Raw genomic sequence first — 23791 nt, forward strand, 5'->3', positions numbered from 1 at the left:
TCACTGCTGCTGCTGCTGCTCCCGCTCTCTTCCGGACACACAATACGCTCGCTCACTCTCGCTCGCTCTACACATGCACGCGCCACACCTCCCTCTCTCTCTTAAAGGGATAGGCGACCCCACTCTGTATCACCCTGCTATTATAAGATAGATAGATAGATAGATAGATAGACAGATAGGTAGGTAGATCCTTTATTGATAGATAGAATCTATCTATCTATCTATCTGATAAAAGTAAGTTAAACCTGATACTTTAATAACTGATAAATGTGAGTATTGTGGTGACCACCTATTTAACTACTGGGACACAATTCAAACTGGGAACTACAGTTGCGGCTATTGTTCCCGCACGGACATGTTATGTGTTGCCTATATATGGTGTGTGCCCTCTTAGCTCTTTCTCTTGTCGACCCGACAACATGTCCTATTCTGCTCTCTATTAAAGTACCCTTTCACATCTCCATTGCACCGCCTCCGACTCCATGTCCTCGGCACTACAATACGATAATAGAAAACATATTAGTTCTTCACTGCATATAATTTTGCTTTACTGAAGACACAAAAACATTCCAACACAACATTTGATGTGTGGTCCATTGTCGTAGAAAATATTATTACCTGCTTTGAGCCATCTTGCGGTTCTGAGCTGCAGGTAGCCGACCATGGGCACATTTCTCGAACACTCTGCCATGTTTGGTGTGAATGTTTACATTGTGGTTGTTGAGGGACAGCCATTTGTCAGCAATCATTTATCCATTTCCATCCGGAGTTGATACGGTACACCAATATAGATGGTTCAGAATGGATTGTATCCATTCCCCAATAGCGGTACATTCAGGGACATGCACAGATATTTGGAGGGGCTATTGCTCTAAACTGGAAAAAGGGCCTCCCCACCGAAAAATAATATAAGACCAAAACGATTATTCCATTAACTAATTTGAACAGTAATTTGCATCATCATCTCAGAACAAAATAAGCTAAGGCAACTAATATACATAGTGTGAACAGCTATTTTACCTGTTAACATATTATATACATGTTAGGCTAACGTTGCCTTGGTTAAAGAGCCTGTTGCTGTTGTTTATTGCTTTGAATTATTTAAAACAAATATTATCTTCTTAAACGTGTATGGTAGTCAGGTGCATCACATCCTAATGTTTATTGATATATTTAGAGGGAGGGAAGGAATGTTTCAAAATTCTGATTAATCTCTACAATTTATTTAATTCATGGTGGTTTCAGTAATCCCATGGAAATTGAGGACATAAGTAATCTAAATGACTAATGTAATCTTTATGACTTTCAGAAAGGACAGGAGACCGACAGGTGCCTATCAAAGGACTAGCATCAGCAGCATGATGATGATGATGATGATGATGTTAAATGTGTTGTTTTAGGAACATCCATTGTAAATACATGGAATTCAATAAACATTTAATAGCATATCATGCAGTTTGTCTGTGCCTTTTCCTCCGTGTTGTCCTGGCATATAGTCTACCCCATGGTTTGCTGTGCTGCCTGGGGATGCTCCAATAGCTCAGAGAAAGGAGTACAAATGTAAAATGTCCCCACTGACACAGAGAGGAGGAAAGAATGACTGGCTCAAGTCAGCAGGAGCCATTTAACTATCAAAAAATACAACAACAGCAAGAAAATATGTGAGGTAATCATATTTTTTCCAAAACGAAGACCACACCATTGGGAAGCTTAACGTCTGTTTGATAAAAAATAAGGACCAGGGAGAGGCTTGCAAAACTCTGGGAGTTGAGACTCAGGTGCAATGTGAGGGTCTCATTGCAGGTCTTCAGGCTCCATCAGCTGAGCTGCAACATAATACAGACAGGTAATAATCAACAGAATCACAAGGACATTATATGACTCTGCTAAAAACACTCACCCATAAATTATGTTTTTGTTTACTGTTTGGAAGTCTCAAATATCCACTCTAAATCCATATCAATAGTGATGTATCACAAAATAGTTCTCTTCCTTATTATTATGTAACGTTAACTATAATATACTAGCTTGAACTCCAAAATGGATATCCTCATTTCACCACCTCCACCCAATCACACGCCCCAATGTTATATTTAACTAATATTTAACTCCCTGCACCCCGCATAAAATCACGTTTAGAAGCCCCTTTTCTCGAATTCCACAACGTTGGACGAATTGACATTAACAGAACGGAATTTACAATTAAAAGGCTGATCATGGTTAACGTGTTGCTAACTTTATCCGGTATCCTAGCCTAATCTGTTATCGTTCCCTAAATCTACTCATTTAGAAGGGGATAATCCACTAACAGGCTTTAATTCACATGTTAATTTGATTCAGATGTGCTGATAATATCCGCAATATAAGTCTTTAAACGTCTTTCCTTTAAAAGTCCATCACAAACGGTCTATTATGCTGCAACTCTACTGCGCTGATAGCCTTGTCGCTAACTTCCGGGAACTATTGAGAGGCTCCACGATCTCCACGATCTGCCATTGCTGTAAAAAATGGTCCATTGGAGTGAACGGAGATCTCACATCTCTTCTATTATAGGGCTCTGGGTAGGGCCATTCCACCTTATCAAAAGCCAGGAGGGCCTTATCCAAAGTAACCTCCAAGCCTTGAATCATATTAAGGACCCTCCTAAAGTTGTGTAATCCTTGGCGACCCAGAATAAACCCATTTATTATATCTTATGTCTTTATTAGGATCCCCATTAGCACTAGCATGAGCATTGGCTATTCTTCCTGGGGTCCTCGCACCCTCGTGCTGTATGAAGTGAAAACTAAAATGGTCAAAGGCCAAACAAAAGTAAATACAAATAAGTGTACATAATAATATATGCATACATAGCCAGACACAATTCAAATGTACTTTATAATACATCAATAATTTGTTAGCATGTACTTGAGAATGTTCCTGAATGATGTGAACCGGTAAAGAGTTCCAGCTGATCACGGCTCTGTACATGACTGTCTTCTGTCCCATATTTGATTTAGATTTGGGTAATACAAACCTTCCTTCTATTGTATGTCGTGTTTGATAGTTATGTTGTGCATATTTCGCTATAAACCTTTGTGATAATATATCTGGTGAGTGAGTCACTGTAATATTTCTGACAAAATGTAACAAAATATAAGTTGACCTCTGTCTGACAGTTAACCATTTCAGTGTCTCCAGCATTTCAGTGCCTCTGGTTCTGTAGGAGCACTGCAGTGCACATCGTGCTGCCTTATTTTGTGCTACTTGTAGTTTGTTTAACTCTTTTTCAGCAGCAATAGACCATATAAGCAAACAATAATCAAGCTGCGACAGAACCAAAGCATCCAAAACTTGTCTACTGACATCCATTGGCAAATATTTTACAATTATTTTTACAATTATTCCAGCTTGTGTAACAACAAAGAATGGTCAATGACATCAAAAGCAGGACTAAAATCAAGTAGTACTGCACCCACTAACTTCCAATTATCTAGTTCGCCCTTCCAGTCATCTGTTATTTGTGTTAAAGCGGCTCTGCAACAAAATTAGCAACATATCTAAGAAATGTACCAACTAAATATCCACTCCTGGTGGTTTATCATTACATTTATCGAGTAGACATTCAACATCTGTAATTGTCACTTTTTCTATTTTAAATGTACACTTCTTATTTTTCATAATTAAATCCTTTATTAGAAATGTGGAGTTACTATTTATAGTTTGATTCATATTTCTCCTCAAATGTTTTACTTTATCAAGAAAATAATCATTCAGATAATTAGCAATTTGTACTGGTTTTGTCAAAAATGTCCACCTCAAGATATGTTGAGGTGGATTTTGGCTTACGGCCCATCATGCCATTCACTAAACTCCACAGTCATCCTTTATCTCTTTAATATTATTTCCATAATATAATTGTTTTTTCGTTTTATTTAATGCTGTAACATAATTCCTTAACCTTCTATACATTTGCCCATCTGACTCATAACTTCATGAGAGAGCTACATTTTTTGCATCATCTCTTTGTTTCTTTAGATCCCTTAATTCCTCATCTAACCAGGATGCTCTAAAGCTCCTTACTGTCTGCTTTCTAAGTGGTGCATGTTTATCAATCACCTGCAGAAATAACAAATTAAAGACATCAAGGGCATCATCCGGATCGACTTTCTCAAAAACATGTTTCCAATTCCAACATTGCTAACAAATGAATACCACAAGATAATATTTCCTCTATCTCAGACACTTTATTTCTTAGACTACATATATTTATATGAGCCAATTTGAACCCTTTACTTGGTAACTTATTCAACATTAAGATGGCAATTTAAATGTTATCACTTTTCCACTTCCTATCAGCTCAACTAAAACATACATGTAACACAATTTCAACCACACACACCATCACATACATAACCCAACATTTATCCGCACATAGATTGCTATAAATGTGCATACTCACTCGCTCAATTAGACGAGCGTCCCGGTAGCTCCCAAACATTTTTAAATAATAGTATGAAATGAAATAGATTCATGGTAATGTCTTGCAAAACACTAGATCCAATCAATACATCAAAATTACATTTTAGGAGGAATAAACAACAATAGAGATCAGTTAAAATTGGTCTCTATTCAAAATCCAATTATAACATAAATTCATACTCGCAGATGATGAAGTAAATAACTTCAAATAAATGAGTAGATAACTCATAGACCAGTGAATATTGGCCTACAAGAAGATAAAACAAATATGGAAATCACCAAAACTGCAACAATTCCCATTTTCATAATTCAATTAATTTCTTCTCCTATATGTATAATCATACCATCTATCAGGTCATGTCCATCAGTTATTTCCCACCTTCATTTCTGGTTTGAACTGAAACCGGGTTTATCACTGTTTTATAGAAATGCTCAGCTTCACTACAGTCCCGATAAAGTTTGGTTTGTCCATTGAAGGTTACGATGAGCGTTGCGCGGAACAATAGTCCATGCCTCACCTCAGCCTTGCGCAGCTTCATCCTGACGTCATTGAATAGGGCTCTCTTCCTGGCAATATCCGGAGTAATATCAGGAAATATCTTCACTTGCATGTCACGGGAAATAATCTCTCCCTTGCTTCTTGCCAGCTTCAAGATAGGTTCCCTAGCTTGATATCTCTGCATAGTGACAATCATAGGTCTGGGTCTCAAATCAGTCCCCTGCCCAATCCTGTATGCAATCTCGACTGCCGGTTCACATGAGAGCTCACTTCCGAACACTTCCTTTAAAAAGTTTGTCACAAAGGCAATGGGTTCGCTCTTCTCAATGTCCGTTTTCAGTCCAATCACACGTAGATTAAACTTTCTGCTTTGAATCTCCATCCTCTCTATTTTGTCTTTGAACTCTTTGTTTTCCTTCATTAGATTGCCATTTGCGGTTTCGAGTATAGCAACCCTACAATCCATGTCAGTCATCCCCTCCTCCATATCACCGAGCTCCCGACAACATGAGTCAAGTTCTCCCTTTAAAGCATCGAGCATTTGATCCCTGTGTATGACACTGGGTAGTGTTTCTTCTAGCCTTCTCGCTAAAACTTTACATAGATTTTTGAGGTCAGAATTGAGTAGACTTATCAGTCTCATATGTCAGGGTTTCCCACACATAGACTTTACTTGGGCGGGCCGCCCAGGTATATTAACGGCCACCCAAGTATATTTCGCAACCCATTTAGGTTTAAAAAAAAAAAAAAAAATCTTTTTTTTTTTCGTCCGCGACCACGACGCCATCTGCGATCGATTAACTTTTGGACAATGTAATAGTAACCCATATGTTTATTCGTGGGTAGTAGATTTAAACTAGGGCTATCACTATTGGCCCTTCTTGCACCTGTTTGCTCTGCCATCGCGTGAAGGGTCTGCTAACAAGCGACCAACAGAAAGGTTAATGTTGTTGCACGTCACCTCAACCCCCGCCCCCCCTCCGCTACCAGCACCCCCCCAAGTATATTTCAGATCTGTGGGAAACACTGTATGTTCACATCTGTTGAAAGGCTTTCCTGGTTTTGGCAGTGGTGTTATTAACGCACCTGACAGTGGGTAGGCTACCACTAAGGAATGCTTCCAAAGACATTTTCAACAGTAGTTTAAGTAGTTTTACATTTTGTATACAAGTGTATCGGTATAGCATCTGGTCCTGCTGATTTTCCTGCTTTCATGCCGTCAATAGCGATTCTTGTTTCTTCCTCATTAAGATCAGCCTCTAGCATCTCTGCAAACTCCTTAGAAATAGATGGAATATTCAGCCTGTCAAGAAACGTTTTTTGGGTCATGTTTGACTTGGGATTGATACAGATTTTCATAATATTTCCTAAAGTCCCTGTTTATTTCAGTATTGTCTATTCTCGTGTCATCGTTATTGTTAATAATGGAAGCGATGTTCTTCCTTGTTTCAAGCTGTTTGATCTGCCAAGCTAAAAGTTTGCCAGGTTTTCCCCCTTGCTCGTAGAATGTTTGGTTGAGCATACTGGATGCTGCCCTGGCTGCCGATCATTTATTATATTCGGCTAAGAGCAATAGTTATTTTTCTACTTCAGGGTTGTTTTTCCTAAATACCTGGGGCCTCATTTATAAAGGGATATTGTTAAGTATTATTATTTGATGACGCCCTTAGTCTGTGTACTACGGTAGCAGTCGCACTGTTATTCTGTTCTTGTATGAAGGTACGTCCTAATGTGACGTCACTACGTTGACTGTTGTCAGTCTGTGAATAAACTTACCGGAGACATGCTGAAGAGAATACCGAGTCTGATTTACTTATTGTTCATACGCGATTCATGTGCACCCAAGCTTAACAGGTTATGGGCCCAGGCAGAGTTGGACACAAACCGACTTGGAGATAAGTGAGTTAGATTATCGGAAGAAGTGTTACGCGACGTATTACGCGTTAGCCAATTAAGCTAACAAGCTAGCTTAGCAAGTGAAGTATATTAGCAAGCTAGTAGCCCTCGCGGTAAAGTTGGCGCGCAAAAATGGCAAGCAGAGCAACAGGTCTCCTGGCACCGCAGCTCTTATTCAAAGGATGTGAAGATAAGTATGACCTTTGGGAAACAAGATTCCTAGGCTGCTTACATACTCTGAGGCTAAAAGAGACTATCTTACATGAGCCCACCGGTGCTGATCAAGAACAGCTAGATGCAGATAGAAGGAAGAATGCTGATTGCTATGCTGAGCTAATAAGGCTGATAGATGATAAGAGCCTGTCGCTAATAAGACATGAGGCCGCAGATGACGGCAGGAAGGCTCTGAAAATACTGAAAGAACATTATTCAGGGAAAAGCAAGCCGAGGATAATAAACTTATACACGTCGTTAACGAGGCTGCACATGGCAGACAACGAGAGTGTTACCGACTACATGATAAGGGCTGAGAACGTGATTACAGCCCTGAGAGATGCAGGCGAGACCATGAGTGATGGACTGACCATAGCCATGATACTAAATGGGTTACCAGACTCCTTCAAGCCATTCGCCGTCCATGTAACACAGAACGAAGATAACGTTACGTTCACAGACTTTAGAAGAAGATTAAGGGTCTATGAAGAGTTGGAGAAAATGAACACAGCAGAATCCACAGATAATGTGATGAAAACATGTGCAAGGCAAGGCCGAGGCACCAAGACGCACGCTAGCAACAGAAGAGATGAAGATCCCAATGTGACGTGCTACAAGTGTGAAATAAAAGGACACATATCAAGAAAATGTTTTCGTAAAGTGTGGTGCGGTTACTGCAAAAGGAATACACACGATGAATCACTCTGTAAGAAAAAGGGGGGAGAAGATGGTGCCAGAAAAGTCGCAGAGGAACAGAATGGCGACCAAGACCATCTCTTCAAGGCCAAGCACACAAAGAGCGGGAAACCACCAGACAACGTGAAGATGAAAGGCATCATGGTGGACGCAGGAGCGACATCCCACATCGTGAACGACATCGGAAAGTTTAAAAGCTTCGACGATTCCTTCCAGCCCGAGTCTCATTCAGTGGAGTTAGCTGACGGGACCAAGTGCAATGGAACAGCACAGAGAAGAGGAACGGCGGTGATATGTCTATTAGACGATGCCGGACGACAACACAGAGCACAGCTACGGGATGCACTGTACATGCCCTCATACCCACATGACATCTTTTCGGTGGCAAGAGCAACAAACGGAGGGGCGACAATCACCTTCAAGAAAGGGGACAGTCACATGGTTACCAAAGACGGCAGCAGGTTTGACATCCATGAAAGTGTAAATTTGTATTACTTACCAACTGTTGAGGGGAATGTTGACCAATGTAAAGGGTGTCACGACATGCAAACTTGGCATGAAATTTTGGGTCATTGCAATTACGAAGATGTACAAAATTTACAAGGTGTAGTGAAAGGCATGGAGATAAGAGGAAGTGCAGTCAAACCAGCTCAGTTGTGTGAAGTGTGTACACAGGGCAAGTTCACCCAAACGAGAAATAGGGAGCCAGACAAAAAGGCTAAGATGCCCTTAGAACTAGTCCACACAGACTTAGCCGGTCCCATGTCAACACCAAGCATAGAAGGGCACAGATATACACAGTCTTTTACAGACGACTACTCTGGTACTATTTTTGTGTATTTTCTAAGGTCCAAGAGTGATACAGTGCAGGCCACAGAAAGGTTCTTAGCAGACATAGCACCTTACGGAGAAGTTAAGTGTATCCGTTCAGATAACGGCACTGAGTTTACAAGCCGAGACTTCCAGGCACTGTTAACCAAAAATAGGATTAGACACGAGACGTCTGCACCCTATTCACCCCACCAAAATGGTACAGCAGAGAGAGGTTGGCGAACTCTCTATGATATGGGCAGATGCTTACTGATAGAAAGCAAGTTACCAAATAAACTATGGAACTACGCCATACAGACAGCAGCTTATGTAAGGAACAGGTGTTACAGTAGGCGCACAAAGAAAACGCCATACGAGCTGTTCACAGGCAAAGAACCAAATATATCCAAACTTCAGAAATTTGGGTCAGTGTGTTTTGCTTACAAACAAGAGAAGGGAAAGCTCGACCCTAGGTGTGAGCAAGGTGTTTTCATAGGCTATGATAAAAATAGCCCAGCTTACCTGGTGTATTATCCAGACACAGAGAGGGTCCAAAAGCACAGATTGGTAAAATTCAATCAAGGCAGTGGAAAAATGCCATGAACGAGGAGATGAGATCACTGGAGGAGAACGAGACCTTCAACCTCACCCAATTTCCACCAGGCAAACAGGCAATGGGGGGTAGATGGGTCTACGCACTCAAGAGTGACATTGGTGGGTCAGACAAGTACAAGGCGCGATTTGTAGCTAAAGGCTACAGTCAGAAACCAGGAATCGACTATGATGAGACATTCTCACCCACAGCTGATATGACAAGTGTAAGAGTACTCATGCAAAAGGCAGCACAGGAGAACTTAATCTTACACCAAATGGATGTTAAAACAGCCTATTTACATGCACCCATTGATTGTGAAATATATATGACACAACCAGAAGGTTATGAGAAACAGTCGAAAACAGGTGAAGAGTTAGTATGCAAGTTGCACAAATCTCTCTATGGTTTAAAGCAGTCAGGCAGAAACTGGAATGCTATGTTACATACATGTTTGACTGAAAATGGTTTTGTACAAAACCCCGCTGATCACTGTGTGTATACAAGAGAAAAGCACAGCGAAAAGGTAATCCTAATAATATGGGTTGACGATCTCATTATAGCAGCCAGCAACGAGGGTGTATTGGAAAGTGTAAAGGGGATGCTCACTGAAAGGTTCAAAATGAAAAACCTGGGAAAGTTGAAATATTTCTTAGGTATAGATTTTGAGCAAACAGAAGGTCAAGTCAAAATGTCTCAAAAGAGATATGTGAGCAAAATACTGGAGAGATTTGAAATGCAGGATTGCAAGTCCAGAGACACACCATGTGAGCCAAAACTAGAATACACAGCAGACGCTGAAAACATTAAAGAGCCAAGAAAGTACAGGGAGGCAGTAGGAAGTTTAATCTACTTGTCCACATGCACTCGACCAGATATATGTTTTGTGGTCAGTAAACTATCTCAGCACTTTGCTGAACCAACTGAAGAGCACTGGAACACAGTAAAACATGTGTTCAGATACCTTAAAGATACAGCAGAACAGGGGTTATGCTTTAAGAGAAATGACACAGATAGACTAGGTCTGAGAGTGTACAGTGATGCTGACTGGGCATCAGACGTAACAGACAGACGTAGTACATCAGGATATTGTGCCAGTCTCAGTGAAGGAAGCTCCTTGATCTCATGGAAGGCAAGGAAACAACCTACGGTTGCACTATCTACCTGCGAGGCAGAGTACATGGCCTTAGCATCAGCCATACAGGAATACATCTACTTAGAACAATTACTCAGAGGTATAGACAAATACAAATATGCACAAACAAAGGTGTACGAAGACAACCAAGGTACTATAGCACTAGCCAGAAACCCAGTAAACAGGCAAAGGTGCAAGCACATTGATATTAAGTACCATTTCATAAGGGAGACTGTAAATAGTGGAAAGGTAATTTTGGAATACTGTCCTACTGAGCAAATGATCGCTGATGTGATGACAAAACCAGCCACCAAAATAAAGCTAAAGAGGTTTGCTCAGGATATGTTTGGCACCTAGAAGGGCAAAGAGTTAACATAGTTAAGGTAAAAGAAAAAGAAGCCTTATTTTGTTTTGTTCTCAGGTAACCCAGTAAGCTAAGAGCGAGTGGGGGTGTTAAGTATTATTATTTGATGACGCCCTTAGTCTGTGTACTACGGTAGCAGTCGCACTGTTATTCTGTTCTTGTATGAAGGTACGTCCTAATGTGACGTCACTACGTTGACTGTTGTCAGTCTGTGAATAAACTTACCGGAGACATGCTGAAGAGAATACCGAGTCTGATTTACTTATTGTTCATACGCGATTCATGTGCACCCAAGCTTAACAGATATACGCAAAAAAAAGGCGTACGGCAGTTTCTACGCAATGTTTGCGATTTATAAAATACTAACTTGACGGGAAAACGTGCGGTCCTCCACGCAAACTCTAACCCATGCGTACGCACTAAGCACAAGCACGGGAGAGACGAGAAACTGCGACACCGTTGGCAGAAGGAAGGATGGAGAGATGTGGAAATAATACCATAAATAAAATGTTACCTCTCATTTATCATATATGAAGAATTCATTTTCAAACATTGATCAAAGCCAATCTTAAAATGATTTAACGAACGCGTGTTTGAGACTCCTCAGAGCACACCAAAACATAACTGAGAGAAATAAATAAATACGGATATGTTATTTAAAACCAGCTCGAATATGTTGTGTTAATGTTATGAAATGTTTTCTCATAAATGATGCGGTAAGCAGGAGGACAGAATTACGTCTAAACTGACGCCGTTTTGCATTTCTATAGGTTGTAGATACGAGCATGGTTTTATATATGTTTAAAACATGTTTAATCGTGTTTTATGCCGTTTGCCAAGACTTGATAAGTCGCTCGTAAAACACAGGAGGTATTGAAACTAAGAACACCATATGTGGTAAATTGTACAGCGAATATAACACAACACGTTAGTTGTATTTCCTTTAACTGGTGGATATAGAGTTGCTGCTGAGGGGGGGGGGGGGGGGGGGGGGTTGAGATGCACAGGCTGCCGTGGAGACGCTGCGCACAGCTGATCGACAGCTGGGACACAAACCACCAAATACAAAAACATAATTCAGATCCAGTCGTCATGACTCCACTCCGGAGGGATTCCCCGATCATTTCTTACAGTTTCTCATCAAGGGGGGGGGTCTCCTGTCCCCGGTACAAACACACTGCCTGAGGAAGGCTATGTGTATTTTTTTTGTCATTAACCTTTTTCGGACCACTTATTTATTTATTTTGGTGACGATCCGACCTCCATGGTGCTACTCTGGTTCAAACTGCATCCACCAAACAATATGATTTATCTCGACCTCCCAAAATAACCAAAATCTGACACGATGTGAGATGTTTTTTTTAGCTGTCGTCATTTCCTGCGATCTTCTCCATGCAGTCAGTCAAAATGAATTAATGAATGGGCGTTTCTTTGACTATTTATAGGCAAACATGGGCGTTACATGAAGCCCGCCAAAGCTGCACCGCATTTCGAGTCGGTTGTGATTTATAAAGGGAAACCGGCGTAGGAAGTGCCGTACGCACTTTCCTCGCCGGTACGCAATGTTTGGTGAATCGGAAAGTGGCGGAAAATGTATGGACCTATTTTTCGGATTTCTATTCTTCTGTCTTTTCTGAAGTAACTCTCTGGATTTGGATGAAGTATAGCTAATGATATATCCTCTCAAAAAGCCTTGAAGACATCCCACTTGATCCATGCCGTGTGTAGTATTATCCCTGAAATAAATGTCTATCTCTGTCCCCACATATAGAGACATAGCCATTTCTGATTTAAATTCCATCTGAGTGGATTTCTAACAAGGTTCTCGTCCATGTTCACCATACAACATATTCCATGGTCTGATATGAATATACTGCCATAGTAACAGTCCTATATTCTTTAACATAACATCGCAGAGATTAAAAAGCCATCTATCTGCGAATATGACTGAAAAGTACTTGAGTGACACGAGTAAGCAATATCGTTAGGTTTCAGGTGTCTCCAGATGTCTAAAAAATGTAACTCTTGAATGAAATGTTGAATAGTTGCTCTACTTCTAGTGTGAGTTTGATCAACACCTGTAGATCGGTCCCTGCTTGGATCTAGTGTGCAGTTCCAGTCCCCTGCAATTATATATTCTCCTGAAATACATTTGTAAGAAAGCCAGGCTCATCTGTATTGGGGCCGTAACCAAATTCAAGGTAACTGAGAGCAGTGATCCCTGGATAACCAATTATCTACCAAATGTATCCTTAATGACATTAGACACTTGAAAGGGCACTGATTTGTGGACAAGAGTCATGAGACACAGCACACACAGTGACATGTGTTCTCTGCTTTTAATCCATCCTAGTACCAGGAGTCTAGCACTAGGAGAAGTGGGCAGCTATTGTACAGCGCCCGGGGAGCAATGGGAGTGAGGGGGGAAGGGGGATGTCTGGTGCCTTGCTCAAGGGCACCACGGCTGGGCAGTAGGTGAACTGGGACCTCTCCAAGTAGAAGTCCACTCTCCAAATGTAGGTCTGGTCGGGGACTTGAACCGGCGACCCTACGGCTCACAGTCCAAGCCCCATAGATTTAGTCCCTAATGTTGCTCTCAAAGTGCACCAGATTGATGCATTTAACTTCAACATTTAAAAAAAAATCTTCCCGAGGGAGCTTGCCCCCGGACCCCCCTAGAGGAGGTGAGGTTCACCACCTACCCGCAACCCCTGTTAAATTGTCTCACCAACATTGAGGATGCTTCCTACGCCCATGTTTCTTTCCATGCGTCAAGTCAGGCAAATTGGGTCCAAATGTTATTGCATCAATGATTTGTTAACATTAAAATCACTAAATATATGCCGTAACTTTTTTGCTCTTGGCAACTCAAGGGCTCAGGTGATGTGATCACTATATGAATAATTGTCCAAAATAAGATAAAATGCATAGGGTTTTTTGTTAAGTAACATACTTTCGTCGCCGGCCGGCCGATACATGCCGCATATTAAGTGGGCCTGTCTGTCAATTAATCCCCGGGCCTCTTTTTCCCCTAGTCCGCCCCTGGATGGATGGGGTTATTAAGCCTTCATTATTTTGTGTGACTGTACCTGCAGTTCCTCCCTGACTTCCATCACTTTCTCTCTCTCTCTGCCTGTCCTGTCTCTTCCTTACCAAAGCTGAGCTTCGACTGACGTAGTCTATTCATTATATCTGAGTCAGTGTAAAAAGAAAACAATACAATGTTATATCTTCAATGTTTTACTCAAATTGCAATGAAAGAAAAGCATTACAACGTTTGTGAAAAGGTAATCCTTCTGACATTGGATGAATGTAATTAACTTTAGCTCTCTAGCTAGTTTATTCACGCAATTTAAACCAAAGTATAGCCTATAGCTGCAATATAAGTTAGTGTGCATGTTGTCGGACGTCTACTGACTAACATAGTGCGTTCACACAGCGAGGGGTGAGAACCAGAGGGGCGTAAGTGACATTTGACCAACTTTACAGGAGAGCCAAAACAAAAAATGACCATACTTTGTCCTGACTTTGTTTATTAAATGCAATCTTTAATATGAAAACTTCATAAACATGTGGATGACAATATACTTAATGAACAATATTTTGACATTCATTGAAAAAAATATTCTTCTATCTTCTTTTTATTCAGAAGAAAGTCACATGCGCCTTTTTGGAACTAAGATTTGATCTCATATGCAATAGGAAAAAGGGCGTATCTGATAAAAAGATGAAAAAGGCTTTACATTTATGAGTTGAAAAGTAACAGTAATCAATTGTTATAATAAAAATATCATCAAAATATCCTTATTTCATATTAGTTCATTGAATGTAATTATATTAAAAAAATTATTAATAACCATTTTGCCAAATAACTAATTGAAAAAAGGCTACAGAGTCCATTGTGATAATATAAAATGTCAATATCACATTAGTTCACTGAATAACAATAAATTACATTAAACCCGGCCAAATAACTGTTTGGCAAATCAACAAAGACTTTAGAACATTGGGAATGTCAAACATAACAATATAATTATACAACAACAGCATATTTCATACAGATCATGTAAGTTTCAGATTGATTTGAAACGATAAACTAGCCTACTCTGCCTGAATGACTTGCAAAGACTGGTAGAAGTCCACATAGGACTGAGGGATACTCCCATTTGTGCACAGTGTGAGTAAGTCTTTCTTTTTCACAGCAGTGATCCCAGGTGGACCTGTGTGCATCTTCTTTGGTCCAATTGCATGAGCACCTCTGGTCTCCTGCTTTCCAACTTGCAGCATTTGAAATGGTTGGTCGGACAGCGAATATTTGAACTGAATCCCTTTTGGATCCTCTTTTGTGTAGCGCAGCCATTTAATTTTCTGCCAACGAACTGTTTGTCCCTCTGTGTCTTTGGTTCTGTTTCGGACCGTGTGTTGTGAAAAGGACTTGAAATCCAGAAAGTCACTGTGCCCAAGCTCAATCACCTTGTATGGCCTGTTTCTCCTTGCCATCCTCACAAGAGTGTAGTACCCCTCCGGACTGTACACAGGCACTTTTTTTCTGGCGGTCTCAATGGCTGCATGGACACTGTCACATTCCATCTGGCTGTGACCAGACTCCATGAATTTATGGTCAATAATGGAGATGGGCAAGGTTTTGACTGCATGGAGACACATGGCACTAAAACCAGCGTTCCTGTTCTGCCCTCCACATGTGTCAGAGTACAGCACCACATGCTCAGTACCTGAAAGAGTTGACAGATACTGGAACATGCATGTGCTGATCTCTGATGAGCCACGCCCCCCTTCACCCTCATGCCACATGTAACATTGTGCTTCTTTGTTGCCCAACTCGTACACTGTAAGGTTGTACGTGCTCAACTTCCTTGAATAAAAAAGACTGCTTACATTGCTCCAGGGAGTGGTCAGCACTTGCTCGAGATCAAATGTGAGAGCTTTATATGAGGACTGTGCTTGTGCTTGTCTCTTATCATTTTCTTGATGTTCCCTGGCCTGTACCTTTCTTGTTTGGTGGGCATTGTATTCTTCTTCATGGTGTACTTTGTCACTGGGATTTAAACGCTTGTACCACTCACAGTACTTGCATGCGTCTTTTTTGGGTTGGTGAAAGCCCAAGTTGAATTCTCCATTGAAGATGGATCTATAGAAACGAAGTTTCTCTGGATTTACTTTCCACTCGTTGTGGCGTTTCTGTACATAGAGTTCGTACATTTTGGTCACATTCAAATTTTCCTCAAGGTACAGCTTTGTGGTATCTTTCCTAGAGTAGTGTGACTCTAATGTTGGGAATGATTTGATGTGCCCCATGATCAGATTTTTGTTGAGCTCAGGGATTTTGTTGCATGGGGAATGTTTACCCTGAGAACTTGAGGATGAGATTCCCAGTTGGCTTGAGGGATGGCCGCCTGCAGACCTTGCAAACTTCTCAGATACGTCAAGGGTTTTAAAAAAAAAATCCTTGCAGACTCGAACGGACTTCCCCTGTGTGGTGAGATAGTACTCTATTGTGTTCTGTCGCTTTGATTCTGTGGTGGTCTGCCTCTTTTTTATCTTTGTCACTGTATGACTTATGATAAAGTCTTTCTGACGGGCTGCATCTCCCATTTTCCAAAACTGATCGAAAATGATTTCCCTTTCTGACTCTGGGAAATTGTGGTTGCATTTGTAACGACAGGAAACAGTCTTTTTCCCTGACTCTTCTTCCTGGGACATGAATATTTTTTGAACTCACATAGCTTTGCCCTGAGTTCCGCAGTCTTTTCCGTGCATTTTTTTTCCAGTTATCAGGATCTCTCTTTCTTTTCCTTCCTCTTTGCTGGATCTCATCTCTTCTTTCATCAACACTCACTGGCTCTAATATCAGGATTACATATTCTTCATTTGTTTCCATGTGCTTTTCTGTAACTGCATTCTCTGGGTTCTGTGCCTTGTCACCTGCATGCTCTGTGTCCTCTGCCTGGGTCCCTACATGCTCTGTGTCCTCTGCCTGGGTCCCTACATGCTCTGTGTCCTCTGCCTGGGTCGCTACATGCTCTGTGTCCTCTGCCTGGGTCCCTACATGCTCTGTGTCCTGTCCCTCGTCAACTCCATTGTCCATGGCTGTCTGTCCCTTATCTGCGTTAAAATAAGGTAAATTAACAAAATAAATTGTGAAAAAAATTAACATTGCTTTTATTTTAATTAAAAACATAATTTTTCACATCAAAAGAAACAACAATGTTCTAACAAATCGTATTAAATAATGTGATGACAGAACTGCAAACAGAATAGCTGAAACTTTAACAACATAAATAACTCAGTTACCTCTAATCATTAACTCATGTTTGTATAATTTGTTAACTCTGTGTGTCGCTGCTAGCATACATAACACCTGACGTTACTCGTGGATGGGGCTACAGAGCTACTAGAAAGACAGTCGAACCCGGTGCATTTCTCCGTCTGGATGTGGTGCTCTTTTGCTAAATGTTTAGACAAATTGCTCGTGTTCCCGCCCTTACATGCTAAACTCTTATTGCACTTTAGGCAACGAGCATTGTCCACATCGAGACGGGTAAAGTTTAACCACACCTTGGAGCGCTTCTCTCCGCCATCTCCTCCGTGTGTGTGAGTTGCTGCATGTAGCAGCTGCGTGTGTGTAAACTGCCCCGCCCCCTCACACACAGACGGGGGAGAGTCTGGATTGGAAAGATCGAAAATACATCATGGACGCATTTTGTAGTCTTATTGCATATTAAACGGAGTTGGCGACACTAAGACTGCGATATAATGTTTATGTAGCAATAACACATATGACATAATGTTTTAAATGTCTCCAGTACTGATAAAACGACCGATAACGTTGGAGCTTAACTGCGCGAAAACACACGTGATGACTGAGTCGATTAGTTGTTGCACCCCTAGCTATAAGATATTTTTAAAATTAATTTTTAAATGTATTTTATTTTTTAAAACATTTTTTATGATGAAACATACCAATAGCTGCTAGCTAGATGCTAGCTAGAAATGCTAGCTTTGACCTTGTTTAGCTTACCTTTGTCACTCAGCATTGACTTTGAATCCTGGATTATGTCATTCTCTTCCTCAAGCTCTTCTGCATCTTGAAATAAACTTAGTAACACTTCTTCAACAGTGAAAAGCTTTCTTCTCGACCTAGCTTGTTTACATGTCTTGTCAGCCATTTTGACTCAAGTGCTATCCAAAGGCTTTACATTTCTCAGAGCCAAAAGGGCGTAAGTGCATTTACGCCCTTTTGGCCCCAATTAGTTCACTGTGTTCTGTGTTAGGTCTTTTGGTTTTTGCTTAATAACTCTGGATTGGTTTATAATGGACATGCGCCCTTTTGGCACTAGAAAGAGCCCATCGAGAGCTTTCATTTGATATATAAAACTCATTTTGACCAAAATGTCACTTGCGCCCCTCTGGTTCTCACCCCTCGACAGGGTCTTTTGGTCCTATGAGGTCCTGATGAACAGAAACACAAGCAGCCCGCTGGACTCAAGGCCGGATTAGTACCTCCAGGGGCCCCTGGGCACTGAACCCCCCCCCCCCCCCAACCCACCTACCAACAATTAACACCACGCCTACCCAATCCTACTAACATGACCAATATTTAGAATTTTCAGTCAATCTAGCATGTCAATCGAACACCTATTTGTCAAAAGCAGGGACGGAGCCACATAGTTCAACCAAAGTAGGTCTAGCCTTTTGCCCTTTTAATGGGCTTAATTACATTGAATGTCTCAACCTGGATTTTTTTTACTGCCAGTCAGTACCACCTCGTGCTCCACTAACTCGTCATCAAATACTCGTCTTTTACCAACACGGTGAGTCTCGTGCTGGTATGTCTGTGTCACGCCGGTATTATGTCACTTTTTGCTTTTTTGAAAAAGCTATTTATTGTTGGCACATTTTTTAATTGCAGCCTCGCTCTTCTTTTTCTTCTTTTTTCTTTCTTTTCGCAGCCCCGCTGGGCGTTTGGCTACCGGCACCATCCATTTTTTCTGCTCACGTGACAAAATGTGACATGAGTGAGGGTGGGGCTGTGATTCGGCTATACACCGCCGCCGCATAGTAATAAAGTTGAGTGCATACATAGTGAGTACAGAGACGGTTTAGAAAATATATTAATTTGACCCTATAGAAAAGCTATGTTATTTATAGCGATTAGTGAGTGTCATTTAAAACGATGTATAACGAGTGAGGTTGTTTCCGGAAAAAAAATTATAATTATTATTATTTAAAAAAAGAAATTAAACAATGTTTTTTTTCATCTTGTCACTGAGGGCCCTCTTTGCTCAAGGGCCCCTGGGCACTTGCCCAGGTTGCCCATATGGTTAATCCGGCCTTGGCTGGACTCAGATCTCTACATACCTCATCACTCCTTCGCTGCTCCGGTTCAAGTCCGGGCTGCGGTGGTTTGTTGATACATGTCGTCTTCTTCTGTTTGCTTAAATCGAGGCTACGTAGTTATGCAGCGCCCCCATCGGCAGTAAATGGAAATTCTACAAAATACACTGTTTACTGCAATTATTTCACAAGTTTTGTTATATACACAGCTCGGAAAAATTACCGAGGTCCGGACCTCAATGGTGGATACGGCCCTGGCAGGGACATGCAGACTGGCTTGTTTATTTCCCCATATACATTCTGTAAATAATCTTCTAACTTTCTGAAAAAATTCATTAAGTGGAGGTAAAGGAATATTCTGAAATAAATAAAGTATCTTAGGAAGTACATTCATTTGTATTATATTTATCCTGCCAACCAAAGATAGAGGCAGGGTAATCCATCCATCAATTGATTTTGTTATTTTATCTATCAAAGGTTCATAGTTCATTTTAACAATCCAATCTAGTTTGGGTCCAGTTTGTATTCCCAGATACAGTATGTGAATTGATCTAGCTCTTTACATGTAGAAGCTCTCATTAAGGAAAAGCATGGAGGATTTAGTGTGATTGATTGTATACCCTGATATGGCGCCGAACGAGCTAAAAGAGTGATCTTGATAAAAGTAGTTTGGTACTCTATGTAAATTCACTGAGGAAATGATTACAAGTGACAGATAGTTGATAAAAACTCTGCTAATATTCAGCAAGAAAGCTTTCAATCGTAAATTGGGGTAAGGAAGCACCACAACGAAAAACCGATGGGCAACAATCATGGAAGAAATTTTTCTTCATATTTATACATTTTCATAAATTGAGATTACAATAAACTAAACAGAAAGTGTGAACATTGGACTCAAAACAAAGACATTTGACTGGAGCAATAGCAAACAGATACATGTATCTTCAAGACTATAATAACATGAAGACATATCCAAGGATCTTCTTTTTTTGTTTGTTATTGCCTTGCTGGCCTTTCGTTGCATGATTATTATGTTGTTTGTAAAGAGCATGTTAATGCCATGTATATTGGGACAATTAAGTTTTACATTGTGAGCTTAAGTCCAGTTGTCCAAGGACAAGCCACATCAAAGAAGAGTGCACTGGCAACAACAAACTGGTAGAAGATCTCCAACATCTTGCTGCAGCGATCCCGTACGATTATAGTATCTGTAATGAGGCCCTACCTAAGTGTGAGTGTGGCAGTCGTGCAATCTTACCCTAAATCAGGAGAGGACAGCGCATATTTAATTTAGGTTACCCCAGTCCAAATGGGTGGGATGGTTTTATTTGAAGAAATGGTCCACACTCTAACATCGTTTTTCACTTTATCTGGTTACAATGTGACAGTTATACAATATCTTACTCTCTGGTATTAACAATTAATTTACCGGTTTACATGTTTTCCTTTTTGTTAAAACTCCCTGCATATCTCCAGAGGAATTTCCTCATGATGACAGATAAATAACGGGTAAATAACGTCTAGGGAGAGATTCCCAGTTAAGAACCCTAAGACCTTGTTTCCTCTCTCAGCTGCTGCTTTTATATCATACCAACAGAAGAAGTGAACACACACCAACAGCCCCATGTATGTGGAGAAGAGTCATTGCTTCCTGGACATGTCCAGACTTGCCTCAAAGACTAAACTAAAGCTTACAGTAATATCCCATTGAGTCAGGGGCCTCCTGCTGTGAGAGTAAGGGTGTCTTCCCTCTGCTGAATAGTGACACCTTTAGTGATAAACTATATCAGACCTTAGACTCTTTCATGTCAGTTTACCAAACTGTGTACATTTAGTATATAAGTATATAGCTTCGTGAAATATCATGCATTTGACATTGTGGATTCTACAAAATTATATTTGATTATGTTAACTTTTGTTTTAATTATATAACCCGATATGGAAACCTCCTCAGTTGATCTGGTTGTAAATGTTGCCAGTTCTGGCCCTCCACAGTCCTCTTTACTTGGACCAACAGTTTTTAACACAAACAGTTAAGTTATCGCATTATATACGACTTACTGGGACTTACTCCAAGATTTTAAACCTAACAATAATCCTTGTCTTCAGTGTCAGGTTCAGAAGAGTCTCCAGGGTTTTCCTCAGCCTCTGGTTGTTAATGTCGATCTGAGTTCCTGGCTGGTTCTGGTCCTCCACAGTCCTCTCCATCAGCTTCTGTTTCCAGGTGTTCAGCTGAGCTGCTGGCTGGAGGCTCTGCCTCTCTCGTTCTCCTCAGTTTGAGTTTGATGAAGCTGTGAGGACTGACGACCAACGCACTTATGTCTTTTGACGTTTTGACTCCATGTGAACTTTTTGTCACAAATACTGCAGCTGAATGGTTTCTCTCCTGTGTGGATTCTCATGTGGCCCTTTAAACTTTCTTTTCGTTTAAAAGATGTATCACAGACTGAGCAGCTGAATGGTTTCTCTCCTGTGTGTATCCTCAAGTGGACGTTTAAACTTTCTCTCCGTTTAAAAGAGGTATTACAGACTAAGCAACTGAATGGTTTCTCTCCTGTGTGTATTCTCATGTGGGCCTTTAAACTTCCTCTCATTGCAAAAGATTTCTTACAGACTGAGCAGATGAATGGTTTCTCTCCTGTATGGCTTCTCATGTGCACATTTAAATATTCTTTTCGTGCAAATGTATTCTCACAGACTGAGCAGCTGAATGGTTTCTCTCCTGTGTGGTTTCTCATGTGCACCTTTAAATGTGCTCTCGTTGTAAAAGCTTTCTTACAGACTGAGCAGATGAATGGTTTCTCTCCTGCACCACGTCTTGAATGACTGACAGAGTCTTGTTTATTTCTCTGAAAGTTTGAAACTGGTTCTCTGGTCTCCTTCCAATCAGCACTGTCTTCAGTGTCAGGTTCAGAAGAGTCTCCAGGGTTGTCCTCAGTCTCTGGTTGTAAATGTCCCTCTGGATCTGAGTTCCTGGCTAGTTCTGGTCCTCCACAGTCCTCTCCATCAGCTTCTATTTCTATGTGTTCAGCTGAGCTGCTGGCAGGAGGCTCTGCCTCTCTGTTCTCCTCAGATTGATGAACCTGTGAGGACTGACGACCAACACACTTATGCGTTTTGACCTCATAACTCCAGGTGAACTTTCTGTCACAAATACTGCAGCTGAATGGTTTCTCTCCTGTGTGTATCCTCATGTGGGCCTTTAAACTTCCTCTCGCTGCAAAAGATTTCTTACAGACTGAGCAGATGAATGGTTTCTCTCCTGTATGGCTTCTCATGTGCAAATTTAAATATCGTTTCCGTACAAATGTATTCTCACAGACTGAGCAGCTGAATGGTTTCTCTCCTGTGTGGTTTCTCATGTGCACCTTTAAATGTGCTCTCGTTGTAAAAGCTTTCTTACAGACTGAGCAGATGAATGGTTTCTCTCCAGCACAAAGTCTTGAATCACTGACAGAGTTTTGTTTATTTCTCTGAGAGTTTGAAACTGGTTCTCTGGTCTCCTTCCAATCAGCACTGTCTTCAGTGTCAGGTTCAGAAGAGTCTCCAGGGTCGTCCTCAGTCTCTGGTTGTAAATGTCTCACTGGATCTGAGTTCCTGGCTGGTTCAGGTCCTCCACAGTCCTCTCCATCAGCTTCTGTTTCCATGTGTTCAGTTTGTCTTTGATGAAGCTGAGAGGACTGAGGTTTCTCTTCATCATCTTCACTCTTCACAGGGACAGGAGTGAATGTGGACTTGGTGATATCAGCCTCCTCAAGCCCTTGAAGCTGCTGTTCCTCTTGTTCCTCTTTAATGTGTGGGGGGGGCTCTGGGTCCTCCTGGTCCAGACTGGAGCTCCACTCCTGCTTCTCAGGGGGAACCTCTTCTTTAACCACCACCAGCTGCTGGACGTCTGCAGGAAACAATGTAGGTTTACACACACGAGGAATTTGCTTTAGTATATGTGGTGCATAAAAAGACACAGAAGAAACATCTTAGCAAAACAAAATAAAATACAAATAAGATTATAACAGCTATTTAAAACAAAACTATTTTAAAACTATTAAAACCAATTAACAATATCTAAATGTGACAAATACTATACACTTTATTCAAAGTGAAGAACTGTGCTGACTTAAAAGCGGAAGTGTGCAGAAGATATGTGCAGCATGTGCAGGATTTACAATATTAAAAAGAACAAGGTGTTGTTGACATGATGTTCATTAATGTAATGTTATTATGGGGTGGATAAAAGTCACTGGAAGAGGAAAGACTCCACAGCAGTGACTGGGGAGCCACACAGAGTGATGGGGGTGGGTGGGGCTGCGTTCTTCCTGAAGTCCACAACCATGTGTTTGAGACCATCCGTTGTGTTGTGCAGAGGTAGGGTTAGTGCACAGTGGAAAGCCCTATTTGACTACTGTTGTAATCCATATGATGGCAAGAACCACTCAACTCAGTAAAGAGAAACAACTGTCCATCGTCACTTTAAGAAATGAAGTCCAGTCGATCTAGAAAATGTCAACTACTTTGAATGTATCTTCAAGTTCAGTCGCAAAAACCATCAAAAGCTATGACCTTGCGACCTTGCCTTCTTACAGTGCAGACTTTTCTGCTTGCTCTTGCCTCTGCTTACTTTTTTATGCTGATCTTTTTTTTTTTTTTTTTCTGAATACTTCGAGCAGCGGTTCCTGGACATTAACTTATCACTGGGACAGTTATTCTTCGTAAATAGACGGAGGGTTTCAGCAATTATTTCAATATGTTTACGATGACCTCAGTCTTACAGTA

The 23791-nt window shown here is 40.9% G+C and overlaps 2 protein-coding genes across 2 annotated transcripts in view; one reads left to right on the plus strand and one right to left on the minus strand.

The window, feature by feature from the left end:
- The window catches only part of LOC307027944 (uncharacterized protein), a gene marked incomplete at its 5' end in the record, with an annotated part of 249562 nt that overhangs the window by 122533 nt on the left and 103238 nt on the right, over positions 1-23791 (plus strand). The window lies entirely within an intron of this gene.
- The window catches only part of LOC307025910 (uncharacterized protein), a 77640-nt gene continuing 74174 nt past the window's right edge, over positions 20326-23791 (minus strand). Inside the window, exon 5 of the mRNA XM_079660888.1 lies at positions 20326-22913. Coding sequence (XP_079517014.1) covers positions 21250-22913 — 1664 coding nt within the window. The 3' untranslated portion in view covers positions 20326-21249. The remainder of the gene's footprint in view (positions 22914-23791) is intronic.

This window comes from Notothenia rossii (genome assembly GCF_949606895.1).
Source record: "Notothenia rossii genome assembly, chromosome: 2".
Classification (NCBI taxonomy): Eukaryota; Metazoa; Chordata; class Actinopteri; order Perciformes; family Nototheniidae; genus Notothenia; species Notothenia rossii.